General features: G+C 37.4%; 1 protein-coding gene across 1 annotated transcript in view; it reads right to left on the bottom strand.

Moving 5' to 3' along the window:
* DNAH8 (dynein axonemal heavy chain 8) overlaps positions 1-16,651 on the bottom strand; it is a 302,537-nt gene that overhangs the window by 200,492 nt on the left and 85,394 nt on the right. The window contains exons 29-33 of the mRNA XM_045843254.1: positions 16,496-16,609; positions 15,072-15,134; positions 9,480-9,580; positions 2,777-2,914; positions 2,377-2,617 (exon numbers count right to left, since the gene is read on the bottom strand). Of these exons, the coding sequence (XP_045699210.1) occupies positions 2,377-2,617; positions 2,777-2,914; positions 9,480-9,580; positions 15,072-15,134; positions 16,496-16,609 (657 nt within the window). The remainder of the gene's footprint in view (positions 1-2,376; positions 2,618-2,776; positions 2,915-9,479; positions 9,581-15,071; positions 15,135-16,495; positions 16,610-16,651) is intronic.

The raw sequence follows: 16,651 nt of genomic DNA, 5'->3' as shown, positions 1-16,651 counted from the left end.
GAGATTCAATCAGTTATCAAAAACCTCTGAACAAACAAGCCAAAGACCATTTCAAACTTTTCCAAAAAATAGAAGAGGAGGGAACATTTCCAAACCAGTTTTATGAGCTCAGCATTTCTCTAATAGAAGACCACAGAAGGAAATTACAGGTCAAACTCCCCAGTGAACATACATGCAAAATCCTCAACAAACTATTAGCAAACTGAATTCAACAATACATTAAAAGGATCATACACCATAAACAAGTGGGATGTATTCCAAGGATGCAAGGATGTTTCCATATCCACTACTCAATCAATATGATACATGTTAACACAATAAATGATAAAAGTCATATGATCGTCTCAATAGATACAGAAAAAGCATTTGAAAAAAATCAACATCCACTCATGCTAAAACCTGTCAATAAAGTAGGTATAGAGGGAATGTACCTCAACATAATGAAGCCCATAAGTGAGAAACCCACAGTTAACACCATACACAACAGTAAAAGCTGAAAGCTTTCCTTCTAAGGGCAGGAAAAAGATAAAGATAACACTTTTTTTCAACATAGTATTGGAAGTCCTGACCAGACACATTAAGCAGATAAGAAATAAAGACTTCCAGATTAGAAAGGAAGGAGTAAAATTGTCTCTGTTTGGAGGTGACGTGATTTCATATGAAGATTCCACACACAAAAAAAAACTGCTAAAACTAATCAACAAATTCAATAAAGTTTCACAATACAAAATTAATATACAAAAACCAGTTGCTTTTCTACACACTAATAACAAACTGAAAAAAATTAAGAAAACGTTATTTACAATTGTATCAAAACAATAAATTAACAGAGATAAAAGACCTCTAGGATGAAAATTATACGACACTGAAAAAGAAACTGAAATTCGATATGAGTAAATAGAAAGACAGTTTATGGCTCATGGATTAGAAGAATTAATGTAGTTAAAATGTCCACATTACCTACAGATTCAAAGCAATCCCTATCAAAATTCCAATGCCGTTTTTTTCACAGAAATACAGCAAACAATCCTAAAATTTATATAAAACCACAAAAGACCCTATATAACCAAAGCAGTCTTGAGAATGGAGAAAAAAATGGAGTTATCATGCATCCTTATTTCAGACTATATTACAAAGTTATAAAAATCAAAACAGTATGGTATAGACACAAAACAGACACAGAGATCAATAGAAAGGACTATAGAGTCCAGAAATAAAACTATATGTATATGGTCTATTAATTTATGACAAAGGAACCAGGAATATATACTGGGAAAGGACAGTCTCTTCAATAAATGGTGTTGGGAATACTTAACAGCCACATGCAAAAAATGAAACTGGGCCACCATTATACATTATACAAAAACCAAAAATTCAAAAAATGGATTAAAGACTTGGACTTAAGACTTGAAACCATAAAATCCATAGAAGACAACATAGGTGGTAAAATCCTTGACATTGGTCTTGGCAGATACTTTTTTTGGATCTAACTCCAAAAGCCAAAGCAACAAAAGGAAAAATAAACAAGCTGAACTACATGAAATTAAAAAGTTTCTGCACAGCAAAGAAAACCATCAACAAAATAAAAATCATCTTAATGAATGGGAGAAAATATTTGCAAATCATAAATTTGGTAAGGGTTTAATAGCCCAAATATACAAAGAACTCATGCCCTGGCCAGTGTGGCTCAGTTACTTGGAGTGTCATCCTATAAAACTAAAGGTTGCAGGTTCGATTCCCAGCCAGGGCACATACCCAGGTTGCAGGTTACATTCCCAATGGGGGTGTGTATGAGAAGACAACTAATTGATGTTTCTCTCTCACATTAATGTTTCCCCTTCTCTTTCTCTCTTTCCTTCTCTCTAAAAAGTAATAAAAAATGTCCTCAGGTGAAGATAAAAAATAAGTAAGTAAAAATAAAGAACTCATAAAACTCAGTAACAAAAAAGCAAACAGTTTGATTAAGAAAATGGGGAGAAAATCTGAATAAACACTCCAAAAAGACATACACATGGCCAACAAGTACGTGTAAAGGTGCTCAACACTGCCATTCATCAGGGAAATGCAAATCAAAATCACAGTGATCTATAACTTCATGCCTGTTAGAATGGCTATCATCACAAATACAAGAAATTACAAGTATTGTTGAAGATGTGGAGAAAAGGGAATCCTTGTGTACTGTTTGTAGGAATATAAATTGGTACAGCCACTATAGAAAACAGTATAAAGATTCTTCAAAAAACTAAAAATAAAACTACCATTGATCCAGTAATTCCACATACCCTTGAATAAAATGTCTGTTTGTATAATTTTGTATAACTTTCATAAGTGAAAAATGAGATAATCTTTAATGAACAATCTCATAATGTTATGTACCTCGATGTCATCCTTATTTTTAAGAAGTGGTGCTTCCATGATATTTCTAAGACAAAAAGAATCAGATTCCACATCAAATGGGGTTCCAGTTAACTCAGAGATTCGATCCCAGTGTCTCTGTTTCATTGCTTTATTGGTCATCATTTCTAGTAGAGGACATGACTCACTGAAATCATCAATTCTTTTTTTCAGATCCAAAAATGCTTGCCAATCTTTAAGTCCTTTTGGAAGTTTACGACACCTTTCAGAGAAAAAGAAAAAATTATTTCATGTATACATTTCTTTGAAGGTATTATGCATTTATAGCAATGTAACAGGATAAATTCATTTGTGAAATACTTATAGGACACTAAGAATATAAGTACTATAAAAACATAAGCTTAATTAAATTGAAACTCACCTGTTTTGAAATTCCTGCAGTTCTGCATTAATTTTTTCAATGTCTACATCACCCCAAAGTATTTCATAATAACCACTAATGCTGCCCATAACAGTATCATACAGTCCATATAGCTTCTGAAGCAAGTTGAGTTCCTTTCTGGAAAACCAAATAATTGAGCCATTACATATTATGTATTTTATTTGATTCATTTTTATTTAATCTTTATTGTATTTTTTCCATTACCATTTAGTCCCCTTATACTCCCCTCCCCCCAGCATTCACCATCCTGTTTTCCATGTCCATGAGTCCTTTTTCTTTATTTTAAAAATTCCATTATTAGATAAGCAAAATTCATCCAATCAAATATTTCATGTTATGTGTATAAAACCTTATAAATCCCAACATGCATAGGACTCTGTCAGTTTCCAAAGATTCTATTAAAGCTCTGTAAATTAGGTCAAGTTCACCACTCTGAAATATTCCAAATCACACTGTGACCTGACACTGACAAATGGTTTGATTGTTATTAACATACCAATCACTGCAAACAATATGACCAAAAGTTGATAACTAAATGAAAGCCAAAACTAAGGTTTTATTTGATTTTTTTCCTTTCAAATGCACACTAGATTTTTATGAAAAGGTCTGCCTTTAAGTCTGACATTAAACATCACATTCCTACCAAAAGCTTTTCCTAATGTGCTCAAATGGAATTATATCCAAAGCAAGAATAAAAGGAGGGATTCCAGGTGCACCTAAGACACCAAAAATTGACCCCTCAACAGCATTTGTGGATTCTGCCAGTAATTTCTCAACCATTAGCATACAAAGAGGGTTCAAGCTAAAATTTACTTATGTTTTTAATGGAGTAAAACTCATTTTATTTTCCATTTCCCATATGAGTACACTAGACCCTTTTATAAATCTAAGACACATTCTAGAATCCTAGTTACTTTGTCTTTCCATTTCTTGTTTCATTTTGCTAATTCATCATCCTAGGAATTACTTCATTATTAATTATTGATTATTCCCAACTGTACCAAAATCATGAAATCTCCTTTAAGGATGATGCAATAGTGATTTTCTTCTTACTGGGCTTCCCAAAGAATTGCATCAACTTATAAGAAAGTACAAAAAAAAAAGAACTCTGGAAATGCCATTTTTGCAATCTTTTGGACTTTTGTTTATTTAGCTTTCACTTAATTAACAATAGTTAAGAACTCAGAATTTTTCATATTCTATCTAAAACATCAAAGAGAAGGAATTTGATAAAGGAAGTTGCTAAGTATTAAACAGAAAAGAGACAGAAAGCAGCACTCTAGACTCTAAATTTTGATAGTGAAACAGACTGTGTAAGTGAAATCCAGACTGAGTCTTTAGATGATGACAATTTAGGTCAATTTAATTTTTTTTATCATTTTTATTTTCAATTACAGTTGACATACATTATTATATTAGTTTCAGGTGATTAGACATTACATAATTTAGTAAGTGATCATCCTGATATATCTCACACCCATCTGACACCATACATAGTTATTAGACTATTATTGACTATGTTCCCCATGCTGTACTTTATATCCCCATGACTATTCTGTAACAACTGATTTGTATTTATTAATCCTTTTATCCTTTTTGACCATCTCCCCAACCTCCCCCATATCTGGAAACTGTCAAAATGTTCTCTGTATCTATGATTCTGTTTCTGTTCTGCTTGTTTATTTTGTCATTTTAGATTCAGTTGCTGATAGATATGTATTTATTGCCATTTTATTGTTTATATTTTTAATCTTCTTCTACTTCAAGAATATCCTTTAATATTTCATATAATACTGTTTTGGTGGTAATGAACTCTTTTGGCTTTTTCTTGTCTGGAAAATTCTTCATTTGTCCTTCAATTGTAATAGCTTTGCTGGGTAGATTAATCTTGGTTGTAGGTCCTTGTTTTTCCTCATTTTGAATATTTCTTTCCAATCCCTCCTGGCCTGCGAAGTTTCTTTTGAGAAATCAGCTGATAGTCTTATGGGAGCTCCCTTGTAGGTAACTAACTGCATTTCTCTTGCTGCTTTTAAGATTCTCTTTTTGTCTTTAACCTTTGACATTTTAATTATGATGTGTCTTGTCGCAGACTTCTTTGGGGTCATCTTGTTTGGGACTCTGTGCTTCCTGGCCTTCTATGTCTATTTCCTTCACCAAGTTAGGGAAGTTTTCTCTCATGATTTCTTCAAACGGGTCTTCAATTTCTTGCCATTTCTATCTTCTTCCAGCACTCCTATGATGCAAATGTTGGCATGCTTGCAGTCGTCCCAGAGGCTTCTTACACTATCCTCACTTTTTAGATTCTTTTTTCTTTTTGCTGTTCTGATGAGGTGTTTATGGCTCTCTTATATTCCAAATCACTGATATGAGAGTTGGCTTCATCCAGTCTGCTGGGAATTTCCTGTAAATTAACCTTCTGAATGAGTGTATCCTTTACTTCTGACTGGTTTGTTTTTATGCTGTTTAGGTTCTCAGTACATTCACTGGGCATCCTTATAACCAGTGTTTTGAACTCTGCATCTAGTAGATTGGTTTTCTTCCTTTTTAGTTCTTTTTTAAAGTTTTGTTCTATTCTTTCATGTGGGCCTTGTTTCCTTGTCTCCTCATTTTCAAGCGCCCCTGTGTTTTGTTTCTATGTACTAGGTAGAGCTGGTATGTCTCCCAGGCTTGGCAGAGTGGCCTTATGTAACAGGTGCTCTGTAGGGCCCAGTGGCACAGCCTACCTCCTCAATCACCCAAGGTGGGTACTCGAGTGAACCTCCATTATGGACCGTATATACCCTCCTCTTGTAGTAGAGCCTTGACTGCTGTTGACACAACACTGGGAGGGATTTACCCCCAGGCCAGTCAGCTGCAAGGACTGACCGTGACCTCTGACCACCAACCTCCAGGCACTGTGAAGGATCAGGTGTGCAGGAGCCCACCCCACAGACCAGAACTTACTTCAGCAGGGCTCTGGTGTCTGCTGAGTTTGTTCCCCTGAGTGTGTTGTTTTTGGAGGTGGTTGGGTGTGGTGCTTCAATGCGGTGTGAAGCTGTACACTGGGTATATTATCTCTGGGGCCTCCTGGGAGGTGCAGGCCAAGGTCAGCCACCATCTGTGTTCTGCTCCAAGCCACCCTGCATGAGCTACAAAGCGATCTGCAGATGGCTGCTACTTGTGCTGGGCTTAGAGGTGCCCAGGAGAAGCCAGACTGTGAATTAAGCCTGGCTGTTGCTAGTGCGAGGCCTGGGGCCACTAAGCAAGAGATACAGAGCTCATTGAGGCCAGATGCTACTTGTTTGAAAGAATGTAGGAAGATCTGAACTATGAGCCAAGATAACCCATTCTGATAGAAAAACCACTGGAAACAGCTTGGGTGGGCCAAAAAGTTGGGTTGGACAGAGACTCAGGGAATCACCAGTGTGTGCCAAATAGTGTGAGCCAGGCTAATGGAGTCTCAGACACGGCTTCTGCCTGCATGCTCATTGGGAGGGCTCACTAAGGGAGCAACGGACTGTGCTGGCACTTCCATTTGGGAGAACACTACACCCCCAGCTCTAACCCTGCTGTTGGACAATTAAGTTCCTCGTTCTGCCTTTCAATCTGCTGCCCCCATGCTGGAGCACAGAGGAAGTAAGTCCATGCAGAGCCCTTTAAGAGAAACTGCCTGGGACTCCAGAAGCTTTTGTCTTCCTCAGCCTCAATCCCTGCTGGTTTTTATAACCAGAAGTAATGGGGAATTCTCTCCCTGGTAGTGGAACCCTGGGCTTGGGGGCCTGGTGTGGGACTAGGACCCCTTGTTCCTCAGAGGGGACCTCTGCAGCTGAGATATTTTCTCCTAATTCTTATCTACCATCCACGAGTGTGTGACCAGCCGATTCCGCATCTCCATGCCTCCTACCAGTCTCACTGTGGTTTCTTTATTAATTCCGTAGTTGTAGGACTTCCATTCAGCTCGATTCCATTCAGTTCTGAATGGTGGTTGTTCCTTGATTCAGTTATAATTTTGATGTGGTTGTGGGAAAAGGAGGATACTGTGTTTTACCAATGCTGCTATCTTGACCCTGAATTTTATTAAACTCAATGACTTATGAGTAAAGAATATATTTCAGTAGAGGCAGCAGCTTCATCATGCAATATTTTTCAACAAGAACTTATGCCATATCATTCAGCCAAAAAGATGTAACAATGTTCTTTTATTATTTATGATGTTTATGTACGTTTTATTTGATACATTCCTTAAGTAGACAAGTGTTGAAGGCAGGCATGTATTCAAAGAAAATAGAAGATAATGAAAAAATTCATTGAATCAATCATTCAAACCTTGAAGTAATGATTTTTGAATTTACATTGCAAACAAGATGATCTCCTCTTCAACAAAATTATGAGGGTCTGAGTTTTCAACAATCTTGAGTTTTAACAGTGCAAGAAATATCAGAAGTGTAACAGTGTAAGAAAAATCAGAAATGACAATAAACCAGAAGTTTTGGAGATGGACATGAACTCTAGAATCAGTGTTTACAGGATGGCTGTGCTCCATGTTCAGGCATGACAGTTGGTGAGCAGCTGGTTGCATTCAAAAGTCAGTCTCCATTTCATGTCTATATATCTTAAAACCAGGACATTATGGAGTAAATTTGGGTTTTTACTGTTTAAGTTCTCATTAAATTTTCTAGTATAATTGCTTTTTAGCCCTTTATTCTTACTTCTGTCATTATTCATAAATTATTTGATATAAAAAAATAAAAAGGGGTCCATTGGTCCAAATGATATATAAGAATGATTATTTTCCCTGGAACACTAAGGGTTCAAATAAAACACTGAGTCTCAGATGGAGTGTTAACTAGAAAAAAGTTAACTAGAGAATTTCCAAAATACAGGTTTCCTAGTCCCCAATCCCAGAAATTCTGATTTAGTATGTTAAGGCCAAGGACCAGACATCCACAATTCTAACGCAACTGATCACTGAGTTAAACTTGGTGAATGACTACTTTAGAGAAAGAATACAAACCATCTACCCTAAATGGCTAAAGCATTAATTTATGTTCAGACAAGGAACATAAAGGAAAGAATAAACAAATGGGACTTCATCAAAATAAAAAGCTTCTGCATGGCTAAAGAAAACAGCATTAAAATGAAAAGACAGCCAACTGTATGGGAAAGCACATTTGCCAATAACACCTCACACAAGGGTGTAATCTCCAAAGTATATAAAGAACTTACATGAATCCACTCCACGAAAATAAACATCTCAATTAAAAAATGGGCAAAGGATCCAAACAGACACTTCTCCAAGGAGGACATACAGAGGGCCCAGAGACATATGAAAAGATGCTCAACATCATTAGCCATCAGAGAAATGCAAATTAAAACCACAATGTGATAACACTTCACACCAGTCAGAATGGCCATCATAAACAAATGAACAAACAACAAGTGCTGGCAAAGCTGTGGAAAAAAGGAAACCCTTGTATACTGTTGGTGATATAACCACTGTGTAAAACAATATGAAATTTCCTCAGAAAACTAAAAATGGATCTGCCTTTTGACCCAGCAATACCACTGTTGGGATTATACCCTAAGGATCCTGAAACACTAATTGAAAAGAACCTATGCACCTCAATGTTCAAAGCAGCACAATTTACAATAGCCAAGTGCTGGAAGCAACCTAAATGCCCATCAGTAAATGAGTGGATCAAAAACTGTGGCACATTCACACAATGGAATACTACACAGGAGAAAGAAAGAAGGAGCTCCTACCCTTTGCAACAGCATGAATGAAACTGGAAAGCATTATGCTAAGTGAAATAAGCCAGGGGGTGAAAGACAAATACCATATGGTCTCACCTATAAGTGGAACCTAATCAACAAAACAAGCAAACAAAATATAACCAGAGACACTGGAATAAAGAACAAATTGACAGTAACCAGAGAGGAGGGGGAGAGGGATAATAGGGAAAGAGCCATCAGGGAACATGTCTAAAGGACACATGGACAAAGCCAAGGGGGGAAGGTTCGAGAGTGTGGCAGGGGTCATGGTTGGGTAAAATGGAGACAACTGTACTTCAACAACAATAAAAAATATTTTTCTTCACATAATTTCAGGTCTATTCTGTCATGATATTTTCATGCTGTGACTTTGCAAGATGTTTAGGAAAGTTCTTTCCTGAAGCCAAGATCCTAATAAGCTAATACCACTGTTTTAACTTTGCTAATACCACTGTTTTAAATCTTAAATCCATTGTTTAAAATCAATTAAATTCCTTGGGCTTCAACCTCCATGAATTCTATGTCTACCCAATTAAAAAGAACACTTAGCATAAATGCAGTAAGAAGAGATTAGAGATTGTGAGCTAAGGATGGCTTTCCTTTAAATAACCAAAAGTTATCCAAAATTGCAGTGCTTCTGAACAATCATTGACACTATTCAAAAATAGCAAAAAGAAAAAAAAGCACAGATGAAACTTGGCCATCAATACTCAGAATTTTTGCAATCCATTTTCTCCTATTCTAGAACATTGCTTTTGTATATGGAGACTATATAGACAATTGGTCAGGAATAGCCAAGAATAAAGGGAGGATTTAGGAGTGATCCAGGGGAGCCTGTCTCCTCAATAATAATGGTTTTAATGATGACATGATTCTTCTAATGGACAGTATTTAATTATCTGCATATAACACTTATAAAATTTTTACTTACCTCACTTTGTGTAAAACCTCATAGTCAGTCACAGGTAACCCAAAAAGTTGCTCACCAGATGAATACGTAACAAACTTTCTCCACAGATCATCGAAATTGGCCTACAGAAGGGTTTTTAAATTGTAGTAAAATATAATTAATTCAGACCCCATTAAAGTAGAATATATTAAAATTATATTACATTGAGGTTTATTTAATACTGTCTATGAAACAAGGATTTGTGAAGCAAATTTATGAGATACTAAGCTATCAAAAGAAAAGTTAACCACTTAGGAAAATTAACTTTCAAACTTTCTGAAAGTATTCATTTTATATAAAATTATTTCTTTAATAATTTAAGTGGTCCCAGAAGACCTATATTTCAAGTTCCCATAAATATGTCTATAATGCAGTGTTTAAAGCTGCATTTAAAAAATCTATAATTCAGGCTCTATCACTAATTTAGACTGGTCACCTCTCCTGCAGAGTCCAAATGAGTGAAGCATTAGTATAATCCACTCAACCCTGTTTTCTCTGTAAGCTGTAATGAGTTGCCAGAATGAAAGATTCCATTCTAACAAAATGAAAGAACAGAACAAAACTCCAGGAAAAAAACTGAACAAAATGGAGATAAGCAATCTATCAGATGCAGAGTTCAAAACACTGGTTATAAGGATGCTCAAGGAACTTAGTGGGGACCTCAACAGCATAAAAAAAAATCCAGTCAGAAATGAAGGATATACTAATCAAAATAAAGAACTGTTTACAGGGAATCAACACTAGAGTGGATGAAGCCAAAAATCAAATCAATGATTTGGAACATAAGGAACCATTTGAGAGAATTCTAATAATTTAAATAGCAAAGTTAATGCACGTTTTTGGAATTGGAATTGGAATCTTCTGTGGTTAGAATGCTAAGTATTAACAGTGTTTAAAGCACAAAAACTAACAGAACTAATCCACCTGTGACAAGACATGTATGCTCTACTTAAATGGTGTAACACATCACTAAGGATGCTGAATTTCCAGCACTGGAAAATACATGGCATCAAACCTCACAGTGCTTGGATAGTGATATAGGTCTGCCAGACACATTAGCATATTTTACAGGTGCGAAAACAGGAAAGTATGAAGACACTAGCGGAACTCCAATAAACTCTTAGTTCCCAGAGAGCAAGAGCCATGTTTTGCACTTTTTATATTCTTTGGTGGTTAGTATAGTGGGACTATGTAAACATTAGAAGAGATAAAAACTTCAAATTTAGCATGCATTGAAACAATGACATCTAAAAGCTTGTTAATGCAGTGAAGACTATAGATGCTATAGTGATAAATGCCAATCACATGCCCTTTTTTTTCCATTCAGGTCCCAAATAATATAGAAAGATCCACAGTACCAGACAAACAGTGAACAAAGTATCAGCTTTGTCAACAGGCCAGCCAAGTGCACAGTGATCCCAACAGAGTAAATAAATTTGCATCAGAGACCACCACTGAGACCTGAGGCCCAATGTGAGGGGTCCTGCTTCTTCCCCAGATGTAGATCTTGGCAACTGCTTCTTTGCGAGGGCAGAGGAGAGCACCTGTTTTGAGGAAAGTTGGGTCTGCAAATCTAACCCCAAGTCACACATCCAGCAAGATGCATGACCAGCAGCCTGCTTGGCTCACACCCCCAAGCATAATAAGCAGAACAGAAGATACAAGAAGGCTAGAGATGGGCCTTGCATTGTCTTTTCAATAAAGTGACCACAGCCCTGGTACAAGGGCAACACCTTAAATCCCTAGTTGCTGACCAATAAATTGGTAACTCTTGAGGGAAAGACAAGGAAGTGGGTCTACCTTCAAAATATACTCAGGCTCCAACCATTTCTATCAACACCAATACCACCACTCTGGTCCAAGTTACTATCACCTTTCACCTGGATTATTGCAAGAGCCTCCCAGTTAGTCTCCCTGCTTCTACCCTTGACGGCCAATAATCTATTCTCAACACAGTAGTGCTCCCCTGAAAACAGGAATAAGATCATGTCACTCCTCACTCAGAATCAAGCCCAATGTCCTTCCTGAGTCTGCCATGTCTCTACAGTCTGTCCCCTCAGTACCTCTGCCCATATTGCTATTGCACTCTCCTTGCTCATTCTGCTCCTTGTTGCTTCTCATGAATACTCTTACTCAGAGCCTTTGCACTTGCTCTTCCCTCTGCCTGGAAATCTGCTCCTACAGATATCTGCCTGGGATCATTCCCTCATTTCTCTAGACCCCTGTTCAGTTATTTCCTTCTCAAGGAAACCTTCTCTGGAGACCCTATTTTAAATTTCACCTCCACATACGCACAGCCCAGCATTCTACGGCCCTTCTTTGCTTGCCCATCCTCCTTGGCACTTATCACCATCCAACATTACTATCACTTTTCACTATTTATTTTGCTTTTACTGCTGAGGGGTGTTACTTGGCCCAACAGGTAGCCACCATGTGAACAGGCTGGTTTTAGTCCTGGCTCCTCCAGAGACTCAGGCCTTTCCCTGGGACTTTGGATCCAAACCTGAGGACTTCAGTTAGCAAAGGAGAAGTGCTGACAAGAGTGACAGGAGGAGGTGGTTTTAGTCCAAAAGTGACCACTGTATTTCTGGGGAGAGAAGAATCATGACAATAACAAGGAACTAGATTATGAAAGTATCACATGTAAGTGAAAGGTTTATGCCTGCTGCAATTCATGAAAACCCTTGTCAACACATTCGCCTACTTTATAAAACCCACAAGAGTTACTGGGCCACACTGACCCTCCCTGGAACCAGGCACCAGAGACACTGGGCTCTGTGACAGATGATTTTATTCCACTTTGCACAAGTTTATTCCACTAGGGACCAGCTGCAACCTGGTTATTTCAATGATCCTAAAGAAACACTCCTGATGTCAGAGTATAGCTATTATATTTTAAAGCACTCAAATCAAGAGAGGTACTTGAAAGTTAGATACCTTATGAGAAATTCTAGTTGGTTATGATGGGAAAAGCCTGAACTACCCTTTCCACTCTCAGAACCTGCAATTTGAGAGATTCCATCTAACTTGATTGGAACTTTTTGGCAAAAGGGTGTACGGAACCAGTGCAAAGCATCCACAGAATATATACCTAGAGCAGCAAGAATGAGATTGCTGTCTCTACTCCTCCACTTATTTTCTTGTGGTAAAAAACTCAAGTAATATAGAGTAACTTCTGACATAGATAAAGGAATATTCAGAAATGCCAACCCAGTATGGGGCAAAACAAAGGTATAAACTATACAAACCCTTCATATGGCAAGATTTGCTATAAAACATGGGTATTCCTCGTAAAAAAGAAAACACTGGTTTTTGGATAGCAGTTCTGTACATTCCAGTGGGATGAGCACAGAAGCTGCCAGAGTGTAAGGCAGGCAGGAATTGGGGCCAGGAAAGAAAAGAGAAAAGTGAGGTCTAGAGGGAGGCACAGGACAGGGAGATGTTTATTACTATTCCTGTATTTTTTAAAGATTTTATTTATTTATTTTTAGAGAGGGAAGGGAGGGAGAAAGAGAGAGAGAGAGAAACATCAATGTGCGGTTGCTGGAGGTCATGGCCTGCAACCCAGGCATGTACCCTGACTGGGAATTGAACCTGCGATACTTTGGTTCGCAGCCCATGCTCAATCCACTGAGCTACGCCAGCCAGGGCCCTATTCCTGTATTTTAAGAAGGAAAGACAGTTTTTTAAATGCTGATGGAGAAGATTTAGTAAAAGGGAAGAGATTGGAAGAAAATAATAATAAGGGTCAACCTAAGAAGAGACAGGGAGAGAGTAAAGAGCCCCCAGGGACAGGAAGAGAGGCACATCTCTCTAAAATTTACATCACAGACTCTAACTTTCCTCTGTAAGTTTGGAGACAAGGTCATCTATTTCAGAAAAAGTCCCAAAACTATCCCACCCACATCTGTCCTGTAAAATTTGCCAAGGCTGGAAACCCTCGTCCTTTCCCCTGCACCCAGGCTCCAAGCCTATGAAGTCGGTCTCTTTACTAAACTCACAATCTATACAGTTTTCTTTATTCCAAGTGCCACTTCTTAGCCTCAATCTTTACAATTTCCTCTTTGTATTAGTGAAACTGCCAATAGCTAAGCCACTCTCCCTCCAAAACACTTGGCACACTAGTGCCAGAGAAATCTTTTAAAAACACAACTATTGTGAAAATCCCAATCTAACCATTTCAGTCCCTGATCTGAGCCCTCCAGCACCCAGGATAGGTGAACAGCTCCTCATTACAACCTGCAAGGCCCTCCTGTTGGTGATCACCACTCACCCTGCTGCCGCATCCCTCGTAACTATCTCCTTTGCCCACTACACCTCACACGATACTCCTTACATCTCCCTAAAGCTCCCACTTATCTCCTCATTTAGGGGCTGCAAATTCTGCCTAACTTGTATTTCCTCCTTCTTCTCCTGGTAAGGTGCAGCTTGGACGCCTCCTCTGTCTGCTCCACCAGCCCCGATCTGGGTTGAGACCTCCTTACATTTGTTTCCATACCATGAGTTCTCATAACTAGATCATAGTGCTCACCACATGGTGTTGTAGTTATTTCTCTAGCTCTCTGTCTCTACCAGGTTTTAGCAGCTTAGAGATAAGAACCATTTCTTAATCATTTTCTGTCTATCAAGTCACACAGTAGATATCGATAAATATTTATTTAATAACTGAGAATGCAGATGGAAGTGGGGACATAAAGGAAGTGTGAACATATTATACAGCCATTGCAGAAAACAGAAGAGAGAACAGGAACAAATCACAGAGCTGTCTGATGCTCCTAAGGAGCCAGCTTACATAGGAATCCATGAATCTGAAAGACATTCATCCAAATGAGTGTGTGATTTGTCTCTAGATGTGCTTGGCAATCTGAGTGTGGAAAAAGATGGTGAACAGATGGCCTGATCCAATGAGTATTGCATGGTCCAAGGCAGGACAAAGAAGCAGGGAAGTTGAAAGTGATGGATTCAGAAGGAAATTAATGAATACAAAGGGAAGACAAAGAAATCATTAAAATTTCCTGGCTGGAGTAGCTCAGTGGATTGAGCATGGGCTGCGAACCAAAGTGTCGCAGGTTCTATTCCCAGCCAGGGTACATGCCTGGGTTGCAGGCCGTGACCCCCAGCAACCGCACATTGATGTTTCTCTCTCTCTCTCTCTCTCCCTCCCTTCCCTCTCTAAAAATAAATAAATAAAATCTTTAAAAAAAAAAGGAAATCATTAAAATTTAAAATCATATTTGATACATTTTCTTATTCCATAATTTTTTATCACTTTACATACAAATGAGATGCTTGGAACTAGAATAAAGTACACACTTAAGTTCAAAACCAAATTCTTACTCCCTAAAAATACAGAGAGATACTCTGTGGGAAAGAGCATGGAGGGACACAAGAAAAGGAATCAATTATATTATTTAGCAGATCGGAATACAATTAAAATCTGTATGTACTTTAAACATTAACATTGTAAGGTAAAAACATAAATTTTTCCCTAAATACATTTTAAAAAATAATAACACATTATCAAATGTGTAACAAAACAGTAGTTTTATATGTTACAGAAAAACTTAGTTTTACCTGAAATATCTGTAGCCTGTTGCTAGCTTCTTGGGGTGGTATGTTTGGAACCATGGGTCCTTCCTATAATGAATAATATAACCTCCATGTTAATTTCTAATCACATGTACCTATTAATTTACTGGACTTAGCTATTATTTTCTTTTAAATAAACATTTTTAATTGAAATGGTCTAGTTTTGTCCTGTACATAAAGTTGTCATTTGTTTTTTTTGTAACAGTTTATTGAGATATAATTCACATGTTATATAATCCCTCATTTAAAATGTACAATTCAGGGGTGGGAGGGGAAAGGCAAAAAACTGTACTTGAATAACAATTTAAAAAGGCTTATAAATAAATACATACATACATCATACAATTCAATAGTTTGTGTGTGATGGAGTTATGTGGCTGTGACCACAATCAACTTGAGAACATTTGCATCACTCCAACCTCCATTCATTTTTAAAGGATTTTGACATAGCTGATAAAAAATGTGACCAAATTTTATCCTGTATGAAGTCTGTACCACCAAAGCTGTGTTTCATTTCACTTATGATTAATAAGTGATGACACTGTGTGCATTAGAATAACTCTTATAGAGTTTGGAGAACAGCCCCCTTTCACTAACTCTTCAACCCCACATGGAAATACAGATGCACACAGGTTGAATACTTGGAAGAAGCAGTAGGCAATCTCTGTTGAGTTGAGCCAGAAAATAGTTGCAAACAGGACCCCGGAGAGCCTATACAATCATGAATGTTACGGATAAGCAAAATAATACACCAGATTCTCAGTATAATAGAATTACTGGGCAGTCAAATGTTGAATAATCCAATTCAAAAAGGTAAGTTTAGTACATGTAAAAAAGTAAGTGTAATATAAGTAGCACCAAGGGCCTAAATCTCTTATGAATCCAGATCCACTGTAATCACTAAAAGAAAGTAAAATATTTTAGGAAATATGTCCAATTTCTGAGTTTAACATAAAGGAAGTTGACACTATCAGTCATTATTCTAGGTTGAAGTTTCCTGGACTAAGTATGACATTTATTATTTATTTTCAGTGACACTTTTGGTTCTCTAAGAGTAAGTGAAAAAAAATCAGTTCTGTAATACCCTGGAATTAGGGCATTTATAATTTCTTCAAGCCTTTCAATAACTGTATTGCATGTTCAACCATGAGAACTCTGGCTCTGAGAGAGGGCAAAGCCAGGCCTTTTGCTCCTTCCATGGTCTTTAAAGTTGTTGCTCCTTTTAACAGTTAAATCTTCTTTTTAACTCTATAAAACATGTTTGAAGGAGCAGCTATTCCCTTCTTTATCACTGTGGTAGTCTCTTACAATGTACAAATCACAGTGTATTTCTCAGGATTCATCACTTTCATTTAATATGAACATAACAGCAGACACATTAACACAGAGCATGCAAATACTTAAATTACCATCTCATATGCTTCTGCAAAGTTCATTACATCCTCACGAAACACTTCCACAGACTCAAGTAGGTTACTTTTAAATTTTGGCTGCACTTGAACTAGTTCATCTTGTACAGAAACCTAAGGGGGGAGAAAGAGTACTCCATGTGAGAGTGCAAGTAC

The sequence above is a fragment of the Phyllostomus hastatus genome, unplaced genomic scaffold (assembly GCF_019186645.2).
Source record: "Phyllostomus hastatus isolate PE091 unplaced genomic scaffold, TTU_PhHast_1.1 phas_contig_40, whole genome shotgun sequence".
NCBI classification, from domain to species: Eukaryota; Metazoa; Chordata; class Mammalia; order Chiroptera; family Phyllostomidae; genus Phyllostomus; species Phyllostomus hastatus.
The sequence above is the reverse complement of the archived record's forward strand: the minus strand, read 5'-3'. Positions and strand labels throughout refer to the sequence as shown.